The 20,486-nt window shown below is 33.2% G+C and overlaps 1 protein-coding gene across 2 annotated transcripts; it reads right to left on the minus strand.

Annotated features, from left to right (window-relative positions):
- Positions 1–422: 422 nt before the first annotated feature.
- On the minus strand, positions 423–19,877 carry LOC140049610 (ras-related protein Rab-6A). 2 transcript variants are annotated; one of them, XM_072094543.1, is made up of 7 exons: positions 19,709–19,877; positions 15,548–15,606; positions 13,398–13,557; positions 10,509–10,620; positions 9,988–10,081; positions 9,244–9,310; positions 423–3,066 (listed from the first exon to the last, which is right to left on the minus strand). In XM_072094543.1, exons 1-7 carry the CDS (start codon positions 19,776–19,778, stop codon positions 2,999–3,001), a joined length of 630 nt encoding a protein of 209 aa, XP_071950644.1. In that variant the 5' UTR covers positions 19,779–19,877; the 3' UTR covers positions 423–2,998. The 2 variants fall into 2 exon arrangements, with proteins under 2 accessions (XP_071950644.1, XP_071950643.1); XM_072094542.1 differs by lacking the exon at positions 423–3,066 and adding an exon at positions 3,281–4,733.
- Positions 19,878–20,486: the final 609 nt, after the last annotated feature.

A 20,486-nucleotide genomic window follows, 5' to 3' on the forward strand; every position in this document is an offset into this window, starting at 1 on the left:
GGGCCCAGTTATGATCAGTGGCTGTGATGTAATAGTACACCGGGATAACCCCCTACTCACATGGTTGAATTGAATTGACCCAGAGGGCCCAGTTATGATCAGTGGCTGTGATGTACTAGTACACCGGGATAACCACCTACTCACATGGTTGAATTGAATTGACCCAGAGGGCCCAGTTATGATCAGTGGCTGTGATGTACTAGTACACCGGGATAACCACCTACTCGTCTCGAAAGATGTACTAGGTTTTTAAAGTGCACATGAGCTAGATGTGTACACTGGACCTACGGTTTACATTCCTTATCCGAGAAGACTCGTTCTACCACCATGGAGTGAGTGAACCTCAAATCCTTGCTAATGTTCCTTGCTGATTGTATTGAGTGCATTATGAGTGCAAACAAGCCTAGACTTGCCACACTAGACTTTTTTCCAGACCAAACTGAGTAACTGTATGTATTGTCAACTTTTTCCAACTTGTTTACCCATATGGGCCTGATCTGTGGTGTAATTCTAAGCATAACTGAAGTATTTGCATTTACAGCGTCTACAATACAAAATGTAAAGCCTTTACAGAAACAACTACTACATAGGATAATTGGCTGATTTACCTATTTATTTCACAGACAATACTCGGATAGATCTATAGTGCACAAAAACAGAGAAAATTTGACAGAGGAGAGAAAAAGATAACATAGATTTTGTATCACAGCATGGTGTATCATTGCTAGCTTGAACAATTAAGGGTACATTCACACTGAGTCAGGATTCTGGTCCAGTAGAAAGAGACAAAAATCATGGAAAATGTGTTTTTAAAGCTCTGTCTACATTATCATACTTTATGTGACAAAAAATGTGATGTGCCCATATATGGACATGATGATGTCATATCACTACCATATTTTGGTATATCACTACTATATTTGGGCACACAACACTTTTTGTTGTCAAACAGATAGTGTAGACAGAGCTTAAACGCTCACTCACTGGACTGAATTTTGACCTGGTGCAAACGTTGTTGTTATCTATATATAAGACACCACCACCACATACAGTAATGTCTCTCATTTACATACACTTCTTTATCAACTCAGATAATAGAAAGCCTTTCAAATAAATATGTCAGGAGTAAAGTAGAATTGTTACTGCAGCAGTACTGCAGGTTATGATTTCTTATCCCAAAGGCATTGAAAACAGAGCTTGACCCTTCATCTAGTACCTGACCTGATATTATATTTACACTATCTTTCAGTTAAAACATTCATTAGGTCAAACAAATTTACATTTGGGCACTTTCGATTTGCGATGACTGAACCAATGGACTATGTGTGTGCTTGCCTGCTGGACCACCAAACCTTTGTGGAAGTAGGGAGCGAGGAAGCATGTCCTAAGCACATTCTAACTTCCCCACATGAGCACAATGTGTTAACATGACAGTAGTTTGGTCATCGGTCAGCGCAAATCAAAAGATCCTTATTAACAGTTTGGTGGTGTACTGATCAACAAGTCTATAATGATATATTCTATCTATTTACAAACAACCACGGAATAGGTATCAAACAATTGCATATAACATAATACCGGTACTATTATTTATGTTAACAAAAAAAAATAAATAAAAAAATAACATTGGAAAGTCTACATTCTTAATACAGTTTTTAAATCAATTTCGTTATACTTAAATTAACAATGTGCACCAAACTACAGACCAATTTATTATGGTCTTGTGAAGACTTTGAACTTATCGGTAGCACAATTAAGCGTCCAATAGAGGATTTGTAAAACATAATTACCAGTTAATGGTAAACTATTTGTATAGAAAGCAACAAGTCATTGTTTTCACTAATAAGGAATATCACATTAATCTCATGAGCCATTTAATATTTTTATTTTGCATATTCAATAGCTACTTATTATTCATAAGCTTATAATTTACATACTCAATAGCTACTTTTTTATTCATAAGCTAATTTACATATTCAATGGTGACCATAGTTTAATAACCTGAATATGTATTAACGCCTGAAACATCACAACTTCACACTCACAGATTTGGATAAATATATTTGTATTATATTATATACTATATCAATAAAGTTCATTAAATATTCATGATGTGCTAATGAATATTGATGAAACAAGCTTTATATTAATGAATATTTATTATTTTATAAAATGGATTTTATCCTAAGCTGTTTATCATTGGCATTCAAACAATATTGTGTCTAGTCTACATCAGTTATTCAGCTACACTTACAAACCAAATTTATTTAATTCTATCAACTGCATTTTTGACTAATATGAATTAAAGAATAACAAACACAATAGGTGATACGCAGTATGTTGAGTATCACCTTATTATCTAAGCTCAAATAAGCTTACTTTGAGTTTATTAATCAAAATTGATACTAAAAACAAAAGTTATCACCTTTTAATCACAACTTTATGACATTTATTTTTCTCATTGATTTCACAATATGTTGTTATAAGCAATCTCAGTGATTTATAGTCTTTCAATTTTGTCATATGTGACACACTAAACAGGCAACATACTGGTTGTGTTTTACATTTTATTAACAGTAAACAAGAATTAGTAAAAGTTGAATCATCTATAATTAAACATACAGTAAACAAACTTTACAAACACAAAGAAACACGTATTTAAAAATGTGATATATTTTTTACATATTGGAAAAACATATGTATAAAACTCTTCAAAAATACAGTATTTAACTTATAAAACAATCAAATTTACACGTTATGGTTGGTGTAAAGTAATATGTAACAGATGAAAACAAACACTCAGAAAAAATAACAGATTTGGTCTTTGGCTCGAACAGACCGTCTTGAAGAGCTTGAATTTATCTAAATGACTACTTGTTCACTGTTTACATTTTCAAACTACACACCTGGGCTGAACTGTACAAGGATTACTATTGGCTGAGACAAACACAAGTAGCCAATAGGCACTGAGAACTGAGAAGCAATGAGAGAGCAGCTTTTAGCAGTAACAACCAGCATCTTCAGGAGAGGGGTCTTGTTCCATTGGTTTTGGTATAATAACATCATCTTGAGTTGTTTATGTTAAGGTTCAAATTTATTGAATATTGGACAAACAATTACAGCAGGTGAAATATAAATATATCACCTGTATGTATATTCTGTCAAAATAAAACATGTTTACTTGTCACCATATACCTGAAATGATAAATTTGTTTTAGATAACAGTAAACTATGATTGTAATTACTTTTTAATCAATGATATAAAAGAAAAATACATACAATAATATTCTCTTTTTAATTCCATTACTACAATGTAGAATGTTAACAAAATAAAAAAAAAAGCCAGAAATGTTAACAACATTTTTTTTAAATGTCAGAAATAAAACACAAAACAAAATATTTGTTCATATAGCTTTTTAATACAAAATCTGTATATTGTTTTGGAGAGTTGGGATACATAGAAAAAAATGTTAAAGCAAATCAAACAACAAAAAATTAATAAACAATATTTATAACAATTAAAAACAACAACATAATCGGGATTCTAATTATAAGACCCAAAGGATGCTATCGACGGAACCAATTAAGAAAAAATAATTTTACAAATGTTTTGGGAATACAGTATATTTTTGTATAAAAAAAAAACATTTGAAACGGTCTAAAAAGCAACAAAAAAACCTAATAACAATCCTATCCAAATATTAAATCTATATAAAAATGTTTTTGAATATTATCAGTTTGTTAAATAATTTACTGTCTATATAATGTACAATTTAAATCTGCAAGTGTAATTAAAAATACCAAGGCCCAAAATATTAATATCTTTTTTGTTTATTTAACAACATTTATTTAAAAAAAACACCCTCACCATTTTCGAAACCCCAAGCCCCAGTTGTAAAAAAAAACCCCAAAATTATGTGTAAGGTGGGTCATATGTATTAACACTACAATATGCTGCACAACGCAAAACTAATTTTCTTTTCAGAGCCAACTTCAAAAGTAGTGCGGAATCAACACTTTAAATTAGAGCAACACATGATGTGTTACAAAACAAATTACTTGGTTTTTTGAACACACTTTTTCTAACATTCTCAACCAGGCTAAATTACGTACAGTAAATTTAGACTTTGGTTGAACAGGCAGACAATATAAGTTTGGACCATTTGCAGCAAAGGAACATACAGACATACAATTCTTTTTGACTGCAGAAAAACAGTTGTATACACACACTATCAAATGTCCATTGTGATGGCTGTAGTGGGCATAACATGATAAATGAAATATGATCAAATCTATACTATAATCATTTCAACTTTTGATGTAGCTAATCAAATTAGTTAGTATAGATAAAGTTCTAAAGTTTGTAACTTCATGCTCATGTTGTATAACAAGAAGTCTATTATAATGAATACACATGGTTGCATACAACATCAAATATTATTACAATACAGTGTAATACATATTATAATAATTATTATTATATTTATATTACAATATATCATATTATGGACTCCACATTCAAACAAGATCTTGTTTTTGATTTGTTAGATTTGGTGTTTCTTTCTTCTAACTACAGCGAAATGGATTGGTTATAAGAATGTGATAAGCCAATCGGATATGTGCACATTATGTGCCCAGCCAATCACAAGAGCTGTTTCATCAGCATGCACAGCCACCGGCTTGTGGTTGCGGTTCTTGCGACCTTGTGTTAGGATCAAGCTTGATATCAATAACTGAGCAAAAATAACGTTAAGGAGAAACAAAAAAAAGTAACTGAAAATAAAAACACAACTTAATCATGCAAAATAAACGAAAGTAAATAATTTGATAACTCTGAAAAAATACAACTTTTGTTAGTGGTTGGTAGTTATTTTTTGGGGTTGGGTAATAACAGTGACAACATCTAAAATCAGAACTGTTTGGTATCTGTTAATGGAAATCTGTTACTTCATACCCTGGTGTTGGCCAATCATCCACAAGTAAATTTATTAAAATGCTTTGTTCTATATATACCATGATATTTCACAAGGAATTAGATCGTTAGGAGGCAGACAACACACATCATGCAAAACAAATGAAAAAAAAATACTATACATAAATAAAATGATATACTGTAAATATGATATAAACAAGCAAATGGCTATATTTGGGTCATTCCATCTCAGTTCACCCAAAAAAAATGGAATTTTAAACCCTACCTCTTCCAATTTTGATGAAATTTGGTATATGGGTGATTCATAGCAATTAAAGCCAAAATTTCAAATTTTAACTTTATCGGACCAACGGTTTTCGAGATATCGCAATTTCAATTTTCGGTTTTTACGCAAAAAAGGGAGCGGCCGCCACGTTTCAAAGAGCTGTATCTCGGGAACTATAGGTTCGATTTTAAAAACAAAGGTATTTTTGTAAAGGGGAGACCATAAGGAACATAAATATACTAATTGTGTGTGTTTTATGTTAATTTTAAGTTGAATAAAACTTTGACATATATTTTGACCTTGAAATTGACCCCGTGGAACACGCCCGATTTGTTGGTGACTATCACGAAAAATGTAGCCCTACTTGTCAACTACAACATATAAAAAAATTGGAGGGGTTTTTTTGTTTGTTTCCATGAAATTACAATTTGAAGTTGACATACCTCTTCCTTTTAGTGTATTTTTGGTGTTGTTATATACTTATACACAGTGTGAACACTAACTGTTAAGGTGTCTTATTGTTACGCTTTCTCATCAGGCCCACTTAAACAGTAGATATACTTTGATATGAGAAATACTGGGTAACTCACATACTTTTCAAATCAATTTTGACACATAGTTTAGTGTCCTTGCTATGTTATTATGCATATTAATGCATAATAAGTGATTGCAGAGAACATACATCAGTTACTGATGCCTTTTTAAAGGTTGTCATCCCCTATTTAAAATCAAAACTACCAACCATGAAAAAAGTTCATTATTTCACAGATGGATGTGGCGGCCAATACAAAAACAAATATAACTTTATTAACCTTTGCCACCACCAGGAAGATTTTGGTTTAGACGCCGAGGGGAATTTTTTCGCTACATCACATGGCAAGAGTGCATGTGATGGCATAGGTGGAACAGTTAAGAGGCTTGTCACTAAGAGAAGCTTACAGCGTTTGACTGAATGTCATATTCTCACATCTCTCAGTATGTTCAACTACTGTGTAATTTTTTATTTTTATTTATGTCTTTAGGCAATGTGGCCAAGGATTACCAATAGTGAATTAATCACTGTCCTATCAGATAGGTGGTAATCCCCCTGATACAGGGGCTATTGTGTGAACCAGTTCACCGGGATAACCCCCTACTCTTTTTCGAATAATGAACTGGGTTCTTTAAAGTACACACAGGTTATAACTGTGTACACTGGACCTACGGTTTATAGTCCTTATCTGAGAAGACTTGTTCCACCACCAGAACTAGGAGCGAGTCGGCCTCGAACCCTTGCCGATGTTGTTGTTGGCTCTTTAGGTACGGTAAACGACGCCCCTGCCTTAACCGCTCGGCCATATGACTCGCTCATATGGACATTCCAGGCATCAACTTTTTTCATGTGGGAATAGATGAGGTATCTACTGTGGAAAAAGAAATAAAGCCGAGATTCAACCTCGCCCAGACCATCAAGGGTACATTACAATATCATCGCTTTGTTCACGTTTATCTGGCACAGATGCAGGTCTACAAACTTAGTACCCAGATAAACCCTCCGGATGTGGTAGTGATTCAAGAATCTTTCAGTGATGAAAATGAAATTGTTGCTGATACACAACCCACCATTATTAGACTTCAGAATTTGTGTGCTGTAGTTATGATGGTGTCCCATTTGGTTGTGGATGTCTCAGAAGAGTTTGGGGATTATCAAATTAAATTTATGCATCCTCATGGGCCAGCGAAAATCTTTTATTGGCCGTCCAAAGAAGACTGTTGTTGGATTCCTGAATCAAATGTACATTGTATTATAGCCTCTCCGTTTATAAAATCCTCTTCGACTAGGAATTACAGTAATTTCCCAAAATGAACGCCACAACATTTCTAAATACTGTTTGAATTGGCCAGATGACAAGGAGTAAAGGCCAGATAGACAATTGTAACATTATAATAATATTTAGTTTGTAAATAAAATTATTTTTGGAATACATCAAATTGACATTGAAGTAATGCATGGACAGACACCAAAATACACTAAAATAACATAGTAAGGACACTAAACTATGTGTCAAAATTGATTTGAAAAGTATGTGAGTTACCCAGTATTTCTCATATCAAAATATATCTACTGTAGTGTTTAAGTGGGCCTGATGAGAAAGCGTAACAATAAGACACCTTAACAGTTAGTGTTCACACTGTGTATAAGTATATAACAACACCAAAAAATACACTAAAAGGAAGAGGTATGTCAACTTCAAATTGTAATTTCATGGAAACAAAGAAAAAAACCCCTCCAATTTTTTTATATGTTGTAGTTGACACGTAGGGCTACATTTTTCGTGATAGTCACCAACAAATCGGGCGTGTTCCACGGTGTCAATTTCAAGGTCAAAATATATTTCAAAGTTTTATTAAACTTAAAATTAACATAAAACACACACAATTAGTATATTTAGATTCCTTATGGTCTCCCCTTTACAAAAATACCTTTGCTTTTAAAATTGAACCTATAGTTCCCGAGATACAGCTCTTTGAAACGTGGCGGACGCGCCCTTTTTTGCGTAAAAACCGAAAATTGAAATTGCGATATCTCGAAAACCGTTGGTCCGATAAAGTTAAAATTTGAAATTTTGACTTTAATTGCTATGAATCACCCATATACCAAATTTCATCAAAATTGGAAGAGGTAGGGTTTAACTCATTGGGTGATCTGAGATGGAATGACCCATTTGGAAGAAATGGACAAAATACCTACCTTTATTTGAATTGGTTCTACTTGAAAATTAAATCTTGGGTTTAAACATTATACTTTAACCCAATTTACATTAAAAATAAATTACATATATGAATATTTTTAAACACGCTTAATTCTACCAGAAAGTGAAATTCTACAATTTCTCAATAAATTTACCTGCACTACCTGTCATACTTACAATTTACACTAATCCTAAATATCATCTTAAATAATACCAGTGAAAATAACACATTAACAGCTGTGGTCAGTCCTGTACAAAACAATTTAACCCAATGAGGTTATATAGTGAATTACTCTGTAGGCATTAAGTTTGCCCTCTAGCCTTTATAATAAACTCTTTGGTTTAATCAATCGTAGTAACTACTGCAAGCATAAAGGCCAATTTACACCGATAGTGTAACTAACTGAAAACAGCCAACATATTTCTCATGTTCAACATAAATAAATGTATGTACAGTTATTGTATTTAAATAAAATATTGAAATTAACATTCCTTTACCAAATAGTTATAAAGAGAAATCAATTGATATGCTTCAATGGTCACAAGGGCAAAAGGAAATCAAGAATAAAAATAGAATATTATGGATTGAAAATGAGATACAAATTATGTATGAATATCAGGTTGCTTAGCAACTTGAAGATGTTTGTACCCATAAAGTGTAAAATGTTAACAAATTAAAACCCATTAAAATAGAGAATGAAGGAATATCAATTGAAGATGTAATTAAACACTTCATTTGTTTAAATTAATTTAAAATTAATAATATAACGCAACACATACAATAATCCAGTAACCTAAGCTCTGTGTACACTATCAAACTTGATGTGACAAAAAATGTGATATAATGATGTCATATCACTACCATATTTGGGCATATCACCACCATAATTGGGCACATCCTTAGTTTTATAGTGCAGACAGAGCTTAACTTAATTTTTGGGGCCAATATAGTAGAACCCCTATTCAGATCAAGGGGACATTTTTTCAGAAGGGGCAATATAAAACAATACGGCAAACTACTATTTTTCCATATTAAAGCGTGGTTCCCACTAGCGACGCAACGCAAGGACGTAACGCAACGCAAGTGAACTGACCAATCACAAGCGATGGCTTATTCGCTTTTGATTGCTAACTGTCTATAACTTCGCTTGTCATTGGTTAAAACGCTTGCGTTGCGTTTACGTCCTTGTGTTACGTTCTAGTGGGAACCAAGCTTAAAGAACACTTTGTTGAGTTCAGACGGTGTCCCCTTAATGGAGGTTCTACTTGATTCATATTAGAAGCGAGGGATCGCAACAAAATTGAAAGGATACGTTCATTTGGATTCTTCTGTTCTGTTGTTTCCATACCAGGCAGTGCTGCAGCTACACGTCTGAAAAGCTGCGAAAACAAAATGAAACCAGTTTCTTTTAGTACCAAATTCTTTCTGAAAACGAAGGCGGATCCTATTGGGCGCCAGCAATGCAAAGGATTGGCCCTTGGTTGAAATAAGTTAAGTTAAGCACCTAGCTTTATTCAGATTCAAATCTGGGATCCACCACTCTAAAAACTTAATAATTTGGTCCAGGGGTATCTTCTCTCCCCCCTTTTTTTTTCCTCTTTTGTGGCGTTAACAACCACTTTGTCCTTATTTTTTGTAACCATGTTAACCTGAGGCAAGTTCACTTCTAGATTGGTCCTCATTTTTATGCTCTGTATTATTTGCATGGCATTTGATAAATGTTTGTTTTTTATTTTATTTTTATTTATTCAAATTCTCACAAAAATGTCCATACATAAAAAGTAAAAGACATAACATATAAAAAGAACAGTGTACATTCAGTGAAGGATGGGACCAACATGTGGTAAACAACTTTAGAACGGTCCAATCCCAAATTGCACAATGAGTAATGAAAAGTTTTTTTATTTTTTTATTTGTTTACTTTTTTTTAAGCACTGCGAGACCTTTTTGGTAAAGTGCGCCACATAAACATTCAGATTAGTATTGCCACATATTGTGACCAACCACATGCACATAAATAACACAATGTGAATTGTATATGTACAGCATGCAGTACCTGTTTAACATTATAACCAGATTTTGCACTTGTTTCAATAAACAGAACGTTCAAATCTTTTGCCTTCTTTTCACCTTCATCGATGGATACTTGTCTGTAATGTAAAAATATATATTTTGTCATAAATTATTATCATCACTAAAGATTTTTACAGCAGGGGTCACCTTTTTAATTTGCACTTTCAGCATTAATTTTTTGATCTTTTTTCTGTGTTCAGCGTTTAGAGGCGCCCTGCATTTTGCGTTATATTAAATTGCACATTATTATTATTCCACAAAAGGGGAAAAATATTTTAATATGCTACGCCCCAATATTCCACTCTAAAGCTCTGCCTACACTATTAAACTAGTCTGACAAAAAAAGTGTGATGTTCCCAAATATGGTAGTGATATAACATCATTATGTATATGAACACATCACATTTTGTTAACACATAAAGTTTGATAGTGTAGACAAGGCTTAACTCTACCTAGAATAAAGATTATAAACAAGAAGATCTCTAATGACCATAGCAGCTTTACCTTTTATCTGCTAAATCTGTTTTATTCCCTACAAGCATAATGATGACATCACTCCCTCGTTCTGTTCGGACGTCATCAATCCATTTTGATGTTTGGTGGAAGGAATTGGCATCTGAAAAATTAAATATCTTCATATTAGATTTATATATAGCCTCAAAACTAGTGATTATGTAATCCTACATATCATTATCAAAGTGTCTTTTTAATACTGTGTGCTATCAATTGTACAAGATAATGTTACATTACATGGCAAAAAAAATGTAAAAATTATGACATTATTTTCATATCATAATCATAATCAGAGCCATTATTGTTGATAATCTTTCTTAATTTCATATTTGGGCACATCACTACCATATTTGGGCACATCACTACCATATTTGGCCATATCACTACCATATTTGGGCACATTACTACCATATTTGGGCATATCACTACCATATTTGGGCATATCACTACCATATTTGGGCACATCACTACCATATTTGGGCACATCACTACCATATTTGGGCATATCACTACCATATTTGGGCATATCACTACCATATTTGCACACAACACATTTTTTTTTCAAACTAGTTTGATACTGTAGACAGAGCTTTAAAGCATAATAACAATATTTCAATATTGTACTATTTTTCAAAGCTTGAAAAAAAAAATTAATAAAGTGAATTTTCTACTGTAGAATCAACAATTTTGAGTTCCTGAACATTCTTAATAAAAAAACCAGAAACAGAGATTTAATGTTCTTGTGTGACAATGCTTAAATAAATTGAAAATTAATTATATTAAATTCTATGAGACTCAGAGTCATCTTCATTGATTTGAACTAGAGTATTCTGCTTCTTACGCCGGTGACATTCCATTAGACCATATTCAATATACAGTAAAATAGATCTTAATTGTTTTTATAACAAGATAGGTTTCAATTCTAATATACTTTATCCACATGCTTTACATAATATTTTTAACAGTCATACTATCTTTGATGTGTCTGACCTTTGACCCGATAGAAACTGTAGCATAATTTGTTCATTTGTCAGTATATCAGGTATGCAAAGTAACATGATAAAATATATATCATGACGATATCGTTTAGTATAACAATTTTACTTGGAAAATCTTTCAACGGTTTAGAAGAAAATAATCTGTAGGTGCAACAACGTCAAACACAACTCGTTAAAATTTATCAGATTTGAGTAATTAAAAATAATAGTATTATTACTGTATTTAGATTTTATTCTTTTAATAATTTATTCATTATTTTGATATTTTTTCCTTATGTTTACCAGTTTATTGTACATTGATATAAAAATTAAAATTTAAAAAATTCAAGAAAATTCACTCTTTTTTTTGTCTTACAAAAAAATAAAATCACCTTTTTTATAAACTTTATTTTTTTCTGTACAGGTACAAAACTTAGTTTGTTCTTTAAATGTGCCATTTAAGCCATAATGTTTAAATAAAGATATTACACTATATAGTATTTCTATGGTAATCACCCACTCATCATGAGTCAATTTGCTTATTCATTGAATACACATAAAGCTAACTGCATGCTTAACATTTTAATAAGGCTTAAGCTTAGTACCAGGGAGTTAATACAACTCCCTTCTTATACTATTGCTAAAAACTAGAATTGTATACAGGCTTACTGCACACTATATTAGTATACAGTACATTAGTATTTTTTAGGTGTCCCAGACACAAAGAGGTGCATTCAACTCTAAATATGTTCTAACACTGGCCAACCCCTACTGTTGGGACACCTTAATTAAGTGGTCCTCTTAGGTGGTTCTACAGTTAAATATTGTAAATGGTATGGTATACTGTAAGTGTAAGTATACCTGATATAAAATATTTAGCTTTTGTTTGATTGAGAATGATGTAGGATTAGCAAATACACACAGTAGCAAAATGTTACTAAATAATTATAATGCTCAGTACTTGAAAAGACATTGATTGTTGATATGTATTTCACTGTCAATTATTGGTTTGCTACTTCCAACTGAAATTATCATTCTGTCTGTCTGTATAATATTCATCATAGACTGTCTATAACGTGTCTGGTCATAATGTGTGTGGAGATATATCAGAAATTGTTAAGATACTGCTGCATAAAGCTCAATTTAGTACAAAGTACTGGATTACAATTTGATTAAAAACCTAATTCTTGATGAGCTAGGCCAACTCCTATACCATTGTGTTGATATAAAACCCAGTACACCTCATAAATGGTGCAGTATGCAAGGGCGTGGCCATATACATAAGGGCATGGCTTATGAACAATACCACTCAAATTTGTTATACTTTATAAAAGTTACGTTCTTTATCTGGAGGGAAAAAGGCCCAGATCACAAGTTAGGCATGAAACAAACTTAGCATTGCTGGTTCAACGTTCAGAAACGTTCAACTTATCAGGTAACCACAGACAACCATAGAATGAATAGCACAGTCTAAAGCTCTGTCTACACTATCAAACTAGTTTGACAAAAAAAGTGTGATGTGCCCAAATATGGTAGTGATATGCCCAAATATGGTAGTGATATGACATCATCATATCCATATGGGCATATCACATTTTTTTGTCACATAAAGTTTAAGACCAAATTTAAAATTCAAGGTATTAATGTGTCTAATGTTTACCGTGCATGCGAGTGTCTCTCAATAAAGCACTCATTCACACAAGAAAGGTGTGATTAAAATTATGTATACTTACAGTAAGAAATGATGATGGTGGTTTGTGGGGATGCTCCCACTTGAGGGCATGGTTGTGGACTGTAGAGGGGTGTTCAATGAATTTTCTACTTTTCCAGTATATTTTGCTCTTCGAGAAACGGTATTTATCGATTTATCCAGGTAAGATAGGCAAGAAATAGTAATACTTACTTGTAATATCATAAACAACAACCGCTACTGTAGAATCTCGGATATAGCTTGGTATGAGACTACGAAACCTCTCTTGACCTGCCGTGTCCCATAGTTGAAGTCTTACGGTACGGTCTTCAAGGTACATGGTCTTTGACAGAAAATCTATACCAATTGTTGCCTGAAAAAATTAATAATATTTATGAAGTTAAATATCATGTTCATCTGTTTTTATATAATAAATATTCATGAACGAAACTGTCAAGCAGGTTAGTTTTGCTTTTTTTTTTTTAAAGAATTTAGTCAAATATCATTCTCATATTTTGGATAAATATCAACTACTGTGTATAATATTTAACTTTTCGTAACTAAACTTTCATTTACCGTACCCAGGGTTGTAGCTAAGAATTGTTGAGGGTGGAAAAAAAAATTGTGAGGGTGCTTTTTACTAAGCTTGCGAGCGAAGCGAGGAACTTAGGCTGGGGGCCAGGGGGCCGCCAAGGGCCCCCGGTCAGGATTCAGGGGCCTTCGGCCCCTGAAAAAATTTGCTATATTGACCTTTATAAGACTCATTTTAATGATGGTTTATATGTGTAATTTTTTACATTTTTTTTTATTAATAATATTATCATTGTTCAGGTGAATGATTTTAATAAAGCAAAACATTACTTTTACCATGGACGTAATTATACGTACCTCCCGGTTTATACCTCCATGCTTTGACAGTGTAAGTCTAGGCCTACCATTTGGACCTAAACATAACTGCCTTTGTGGTTACCTTGCCCCTGAAGAACGCCTAGGCCTAGCTAGCTTGCATGAATTAAATAAATTTGTTCGATTTAGCCGAGAATATTTTTTCAAGATAAAAACCTCTTATTGATATTCATGCCGCACAACAACCACGTAGAAAACATCACGATGTACTTACATGAACGAACGTACATTTCGCCAGGTCTGCGGCCTGGGCGATGAATGATCTAGGCTATCATCCGAGCCATACTACAGTATACTCGCGCTAATGATGTAATTCACAAAATAAAAAATAATAACAGTACAAGATATATAGTATGTTTCAATTCAATGTTTTTTTAATAAATACACGTAGTCGGGAAGTTACTCCACAAAGCAGTCGGCGTGGAACGGTTGATTAGCCTACAGTTTAATTCGCCGGTTTTTTTAAATATTCTCCATGATTCATTCATACAGAGGAGATAAGAAAATCGCGCACAGCATGCAAAGCTAGCAAGCTGCATGCTAGGTTGTGATGTTCACTCAAGTGGAACTTGAGCGTACCGTCCAATCAGCATTAAGTACATGACAGTTCTGCTTGGTTGATTTTCAAAGCTGTGTGTTTTGTGCTAGGCTAGCTGCATTGTGCGATGTGAGCTTGTGTTACTGTAGCTAGAATATGCCAGATATTTCGCGGAAAAAAAAGGAATTTAGGGTGGGCGGACAGGTACGTCTGACGCTGGGCGGAAGGCCTTAAAATTAGCTTTAGACTGGGCGGGAGGCTTTTAGGCAAGGCGGCCCCGCCCGGCTCCGCCCTGCACAATTACATCCCTGCGTACCTAACAATTGTGATCGTGTAATTTTGTTGATAACTTGAATGACTTATTTTTTCTGAACACAACCATTTATTTGATAAAATTAATTTTGAAACAGACAAGGGAGAGAACATGAATATAGATTTTTTCATTGGCTTTAAACCCAAATTTATTTAAAACCACATTACATAGATAAAAATAATATTCAAGCAAACCTCCAACAAACCAGACTTTACTGTATAATGGTCTGAATGTGTGATAAGTTTGAAATTGTTTTAACCTATTTTTTTTTCGCTTTGTGGGTAAACACCACGTTTATTCACATATGTCATCACCATAAAATCATTTCATTATTAATATTACAGTAGTCACATTTTTGTAAAACTTCTTTTAAGCTATTTACAGTAAATGAGAAATAATAAAGCGTGGTTCCCACTAGCGACGCAACACAAGGACGTAACGCCACGCAAGTGAATTGACCAATCACAAGCGATGGCTTATTCACTTGTGATTGCTAACTGTCTATAACTTTGCTTGTCATTGGTTAAAACGCTTGCGTTGCGTTTACGTCCTTGCGTTACGTTCTAGTGGGAACCAAGCTTAAGAGAAAGAAACAGTATACTGTACCTGATACGTGTTATCAAAACTATCGTACATAAACCTTGTAATGAGGGATGTTTTGCCAACTGTGAAAAAATAATTGTAAATTTTAAGACAAATATTACACAAACCAGATATGGTGTTGGTAGTCTATGAGTGACGCTTACTGTACCTCGCTAATACAGTAATAAGGGGTGTTCAATGAATTTTCTACTTTTCAAGTATACTTCACTCTTTAAGGAGAATAGGGCATTTATCGGTTTATCCAGGTAAGCTAGGCGCGACTACAGTACAGTATATGATTAAAATCAATTTTTTGTATTTCTATAGAAGTTTGCACTGTACTGTACATGATCTTTTACTACAGTTAGTAATATTTTGCTATTACAGTACTGTGTATAGTATGCTGGTTATAATATTAGTAATAAACTAATAGTTTTAATGAAAATAATGTTTATATTTAGGCTACCCTGGTTACATTACAATACTATATTCAACCATTTAAAAACAAAAACTTTACATGCTTTAGTGACTAATGTGAACTGATAAGATAAAAGGATGATGAAATAATAACTATGTGTTACTGTATGTCATCAACAGGTGTAACTAAATGATGAATTGAATGATTTTTACTCCTACTGTGGAGAAATCGAACCTGTAGGCTGTGACAATACAGCCCACGAATTTCACGTCGGCAATCGGCAATTGCCGACCTTATTGCCGACCTTAAATTGTCAGAGGACGGCAAGAGATTGCCGACCTAGAAACTAGGCTAGATCCCTCCTTTCAAGCCTCCTAGCAACAACATGGTACTTTAAGGGATCGTATCATTGAAATTTTAACAGGCATATTCACCACTATGTTGTGTTTAGTTAACAAACCATAGAATTAAGATGATCCCTGAATTCACTCAACCATTACATCATTTTGTGTGTTAGCTGCATGCTTTCCTATCAACCAAGCTGGCTGGGCACAGCGCTGTGCGCGACAGACCTGTGACTGTGTAGGGGAATACCCTGTTATGCTCTGTGTACGGCTAGCTCCAGAACCATGATGTTCAGCAATTAATTATCAAATAGAATTTATCTTGTAGATTTTAGTGTTAGGTTTTTATATTTTAGTTAATTTTGCTAGTTCTTTTTGCATAACATATAGCTAGGGAGGCTAGGCCTAGCTAGGCCTTTAGGTTAGCAAGAGGTTTAGGCCTTGGGGTGGATTTTCTATTTTTAGAACTGCCGAGACTGCCGACCTTGGCGAATTTAAGGTCGGCAATTTTTTGCCGACCTTCTTTTTTCTGAATTTCGTGGGCTGGACAATAATTACTGTCCAAAATGTACAAACAACTTTTTAGTTTAAAGTTGAAACTACGAGATACAGTAATGTGCCCATTTTACAATGCCAAGTATGGGGATGCATGTTCTAACATAACATTTTTTAAATGAAGAAAAACATGAAATGAAGGTCACTAAACATAGGGCGGTTCTGCAAGGCCATACGGTTGTGAAAACACTTAAGCCAGCAATTAAATGACATAGTTTGTAATGTACTTCTGCAGTACAGTATTTTATTATTTTAGTACATATTGGAACAAATTTACTGTATGTAACAGTATGATAGTATTTAATGCATTTATAGACGTGTATTCATTAATAATAATACTTAATATTAAAATTTAGGTAGGTAGGTTGGGCTAACAAAACTTATAACTAGACTACTGTAACATACTTTAATTTGCAAGGACTATATCATCTCCTAGTATAGAGTGACATACTATTGTCATTCTTTTTATTGTAATTGGCCCAACAGAGGATTTAAAAAGGGATACAATAAATAACTTTTGATTGCAATGTATTACATTGTATATATCCAGTATTTTGATAAACTTCCCACTAGAACGTAACGCAAGGACGTAAACGCAACACAAGCGTTTTAACCAATGACAGGGGAAGTTATATACAGAAGCAATCACAAGCGAATAAGCCATCGCTTGTGATTGGTCAATTCACTTGCGTTGCGTTACGTCCTTGTGTTGCGTCGCTAGTGGGAAGCACGCTTTATGCATAAAGTAACAGAGCTTAAAGAACTATTAACCAGGTGTGACATTGCATTAACACTGTCAGTTAATGTAGTTCAGTTTATATTCCATGTTTTAATTAGAAAACCTGAGACACATGTCACAAAGCAAACACAAACTCTGGTTAATTTATTTGACAGTCTCTGGCTATTACCTGTATAGCAGAGTCATTTTTAAACATACTTTAATGTGACTACAGCTTTAATTCAAAATCTTTCTCAAGAAAATGATAATAATTGTAAACACACTAACAAACCTTGCATTTCTCCTAAGACAACCAATTTGATTTTCTCTTTCATGATTTAAAGTTCCAATTTAACATAATTTAAAATCCATAAGCACAATGATTTTCACTTCAAATACAGTTAATACTGTAAATGTATATTTGACTATAAAAAAACTTAGTATGTGTACTAGTAATACTGTAGCCACGTTGCAATGGTTTGGAATGGATTGCAGATGGACTTCACACTCTCGGTCGGTCTGCAATCTGAACTTTCTAGTTTGTGTACTTTACTCAAACAGCACAATACTTTACAAATTATAAATATCATCAATAGTTTATGGACTATACCAAATTTGTGGAGAGGGGTGTTCAATGAAAATTTCTACTTTTCGAGTTATATCCTCGCTCTTCAAGGAGAAAGGGGCTATTGTCGGTTTATCCAGGTACTGTAAGCTAGGCACGAAATAGACTATAAACATCATCAATTCAATACACTGACATGAAATTAAATGTCAAAAAGATTGTCATCATCTGTATGTATGGCTATGCGATTTTATATTTAATTAAATATTTTATAAATTATTTTAAAATCAGTTGCAGTGTATATCTTTATTCATCCCTCATGGGGCAATTAACAAAAGAATTAGAAGGATATGGATTTCAGTACAGTAGCTTACGATAAAAAGTATAAAAAGTACAAATTTCAACATCAAACAAAATATATAGAATTCTTAAGAATTATAAAATGTTTAAGTTAAGATAATAAAAGGTAAAATTTATAAAATGTTATTTATTTAATAGTCTGATGGCAAAAGGCACAAATGAATTTCTTAATTTAGGTTTAGTTTTGCAAGTTTTACACCTGTATAATAACGGCGGTCATGAGGCAACACTTCATATTCCTTATAAACAATTTCTGGTGGTACATACCGAGTCCAATTTTTATTTTTCACACACAAATCATTCATACTGAAGATTAGAATACAATAATATCCTGGAAAATCTTCAATCATAAATTTATTTCTCTTTAATGCAGGTATTGCTACTGTAATGTTTCTATTTATGGATTTCTATTTTTCATGATTTTGCAAATATTATTCAAATCACACCTTCTACTATTCAGATTAAATACAATGAAAATTGGACTGGGTAAAAGTAGGCGGGGCAATACTTGTCTTTCACTATGTCTAAAGATTAATTCAAACAGGTTCTACTCCTCCCATTCAATTCCATTTAATCATATCATTCACATAAAATACATAAAAAAATTCATACATACTGTACTGAAACCTAATTTGGAATTGTTCCTTATGCGCACTCACCACTAGGCTAGAGCTTCTTTCTAGGTTAGCCCTTCCCATGATAATATTAATAATTATATGTTCGTTTGCGATACCATGTTTTAATATGTATTGTTATGGTTTATTTTGTTGGGTATTTATTGACGAAAGAGGTACATCTTTATATTCAAACGCATGTCAAAAGAAAATCCTACAACATCAAATTAATGCTTTATAAAATTTAGAAACTCGCATCAAAACAGAATAAAACAATCAAAATGCATAATAATATTTAATCAAAATAAAAAGATCTTTCTAAATTGTTTTAATTTACTCAAAAACAAATCACATTGACGATATATTTCAGCCATTAATTATCCTGTAGGATCCATCCTGTAGGACCCAGCTTGTAAAATAAATCAATTCAAATGGAATGTCAAATTCCCATGCAAATTAGCCTAGACCTAGGCTAGGGCCAGGCATGACTGCTACACCAGTACAAAAGATGGTTAGACACACAGAGGGCGGTGGTGGATGCCGCTAAAGGCAGTTGAATAATGACAAGAAGGCCAAGCCTAGCTTTTTGGATGAGAATGTTGTGAACTTACCGCTTTGTTCTCCAAGGAATACAAGCTTGAATTTCCTTAAAGGATTACCAAAATCTCCCGAAGAGGACATGCTAGTATTTATTAAAATATACTACTCTTTAAAAACAATAATTTATCCAGTTGAAGAAAAATAATTATACTCGGTATTTCAAAAGGGTTAGCCACGTTCGACGCCTGGAAATTATAAAATGACTGAGCATGCGTCACACGGATGACGTGTAGAAAATTAAAAAGAGTGTTCGAGCTAAAAAAAAATTCTCTTTTCTCATGAGCGCAAAATAATGCGCAAAGTCTAAATTCCAAATATTTCACCAAAAAAATTTAAACAAATTCGGAAGGTGCGGTCAGCCTCCAAAAAATATAAACCCTGTAAAGCATAGAGATTATGTTATATCTATGTTGTGTAGGCCTAAAGTAATTAGAAAAAGAAATTAATGCATTTTAAAAGACAAATTAACGGTTTAAACAAGCGCTTTCATAAATAATTAGCTTCTCCTGGAAATGTTATTTTTAGGCCTAAATAACTGTATTTCTTTCAAATTTGGTCAGTATATTTGACATTAAAATGGCCTATTCAACAATTTAAAAGTTACGTTTATTAAGGCTTGCTGTGGTTTATTTGGAATCATTTGAGTTTGTGTGTGTGCGATTGTATCCTTCCCATTTAATTTTTGGAATCATAGTACTAGGAATAATATTTGTAAAAATATAAAAGCGTACAAGGAAGCCGATATCGTCACGGATATTTCATTGCAAATGAAGTCTTTGCCACATAAAA

This window comes from Antedon mediterranea, chromosome 5 (assembly GCF_964355755.1).
Source record: "Antedon mediterranea chromosome 5, ecAntMedi1.1, whole genome shotgun sequence".
Taxonomy (NCBI): Eukaryota; Metazoa; Echinodermata; class Crinoidea; order Comatulida; family Antedonidae; genus Antedon; species Antedon mediterranea.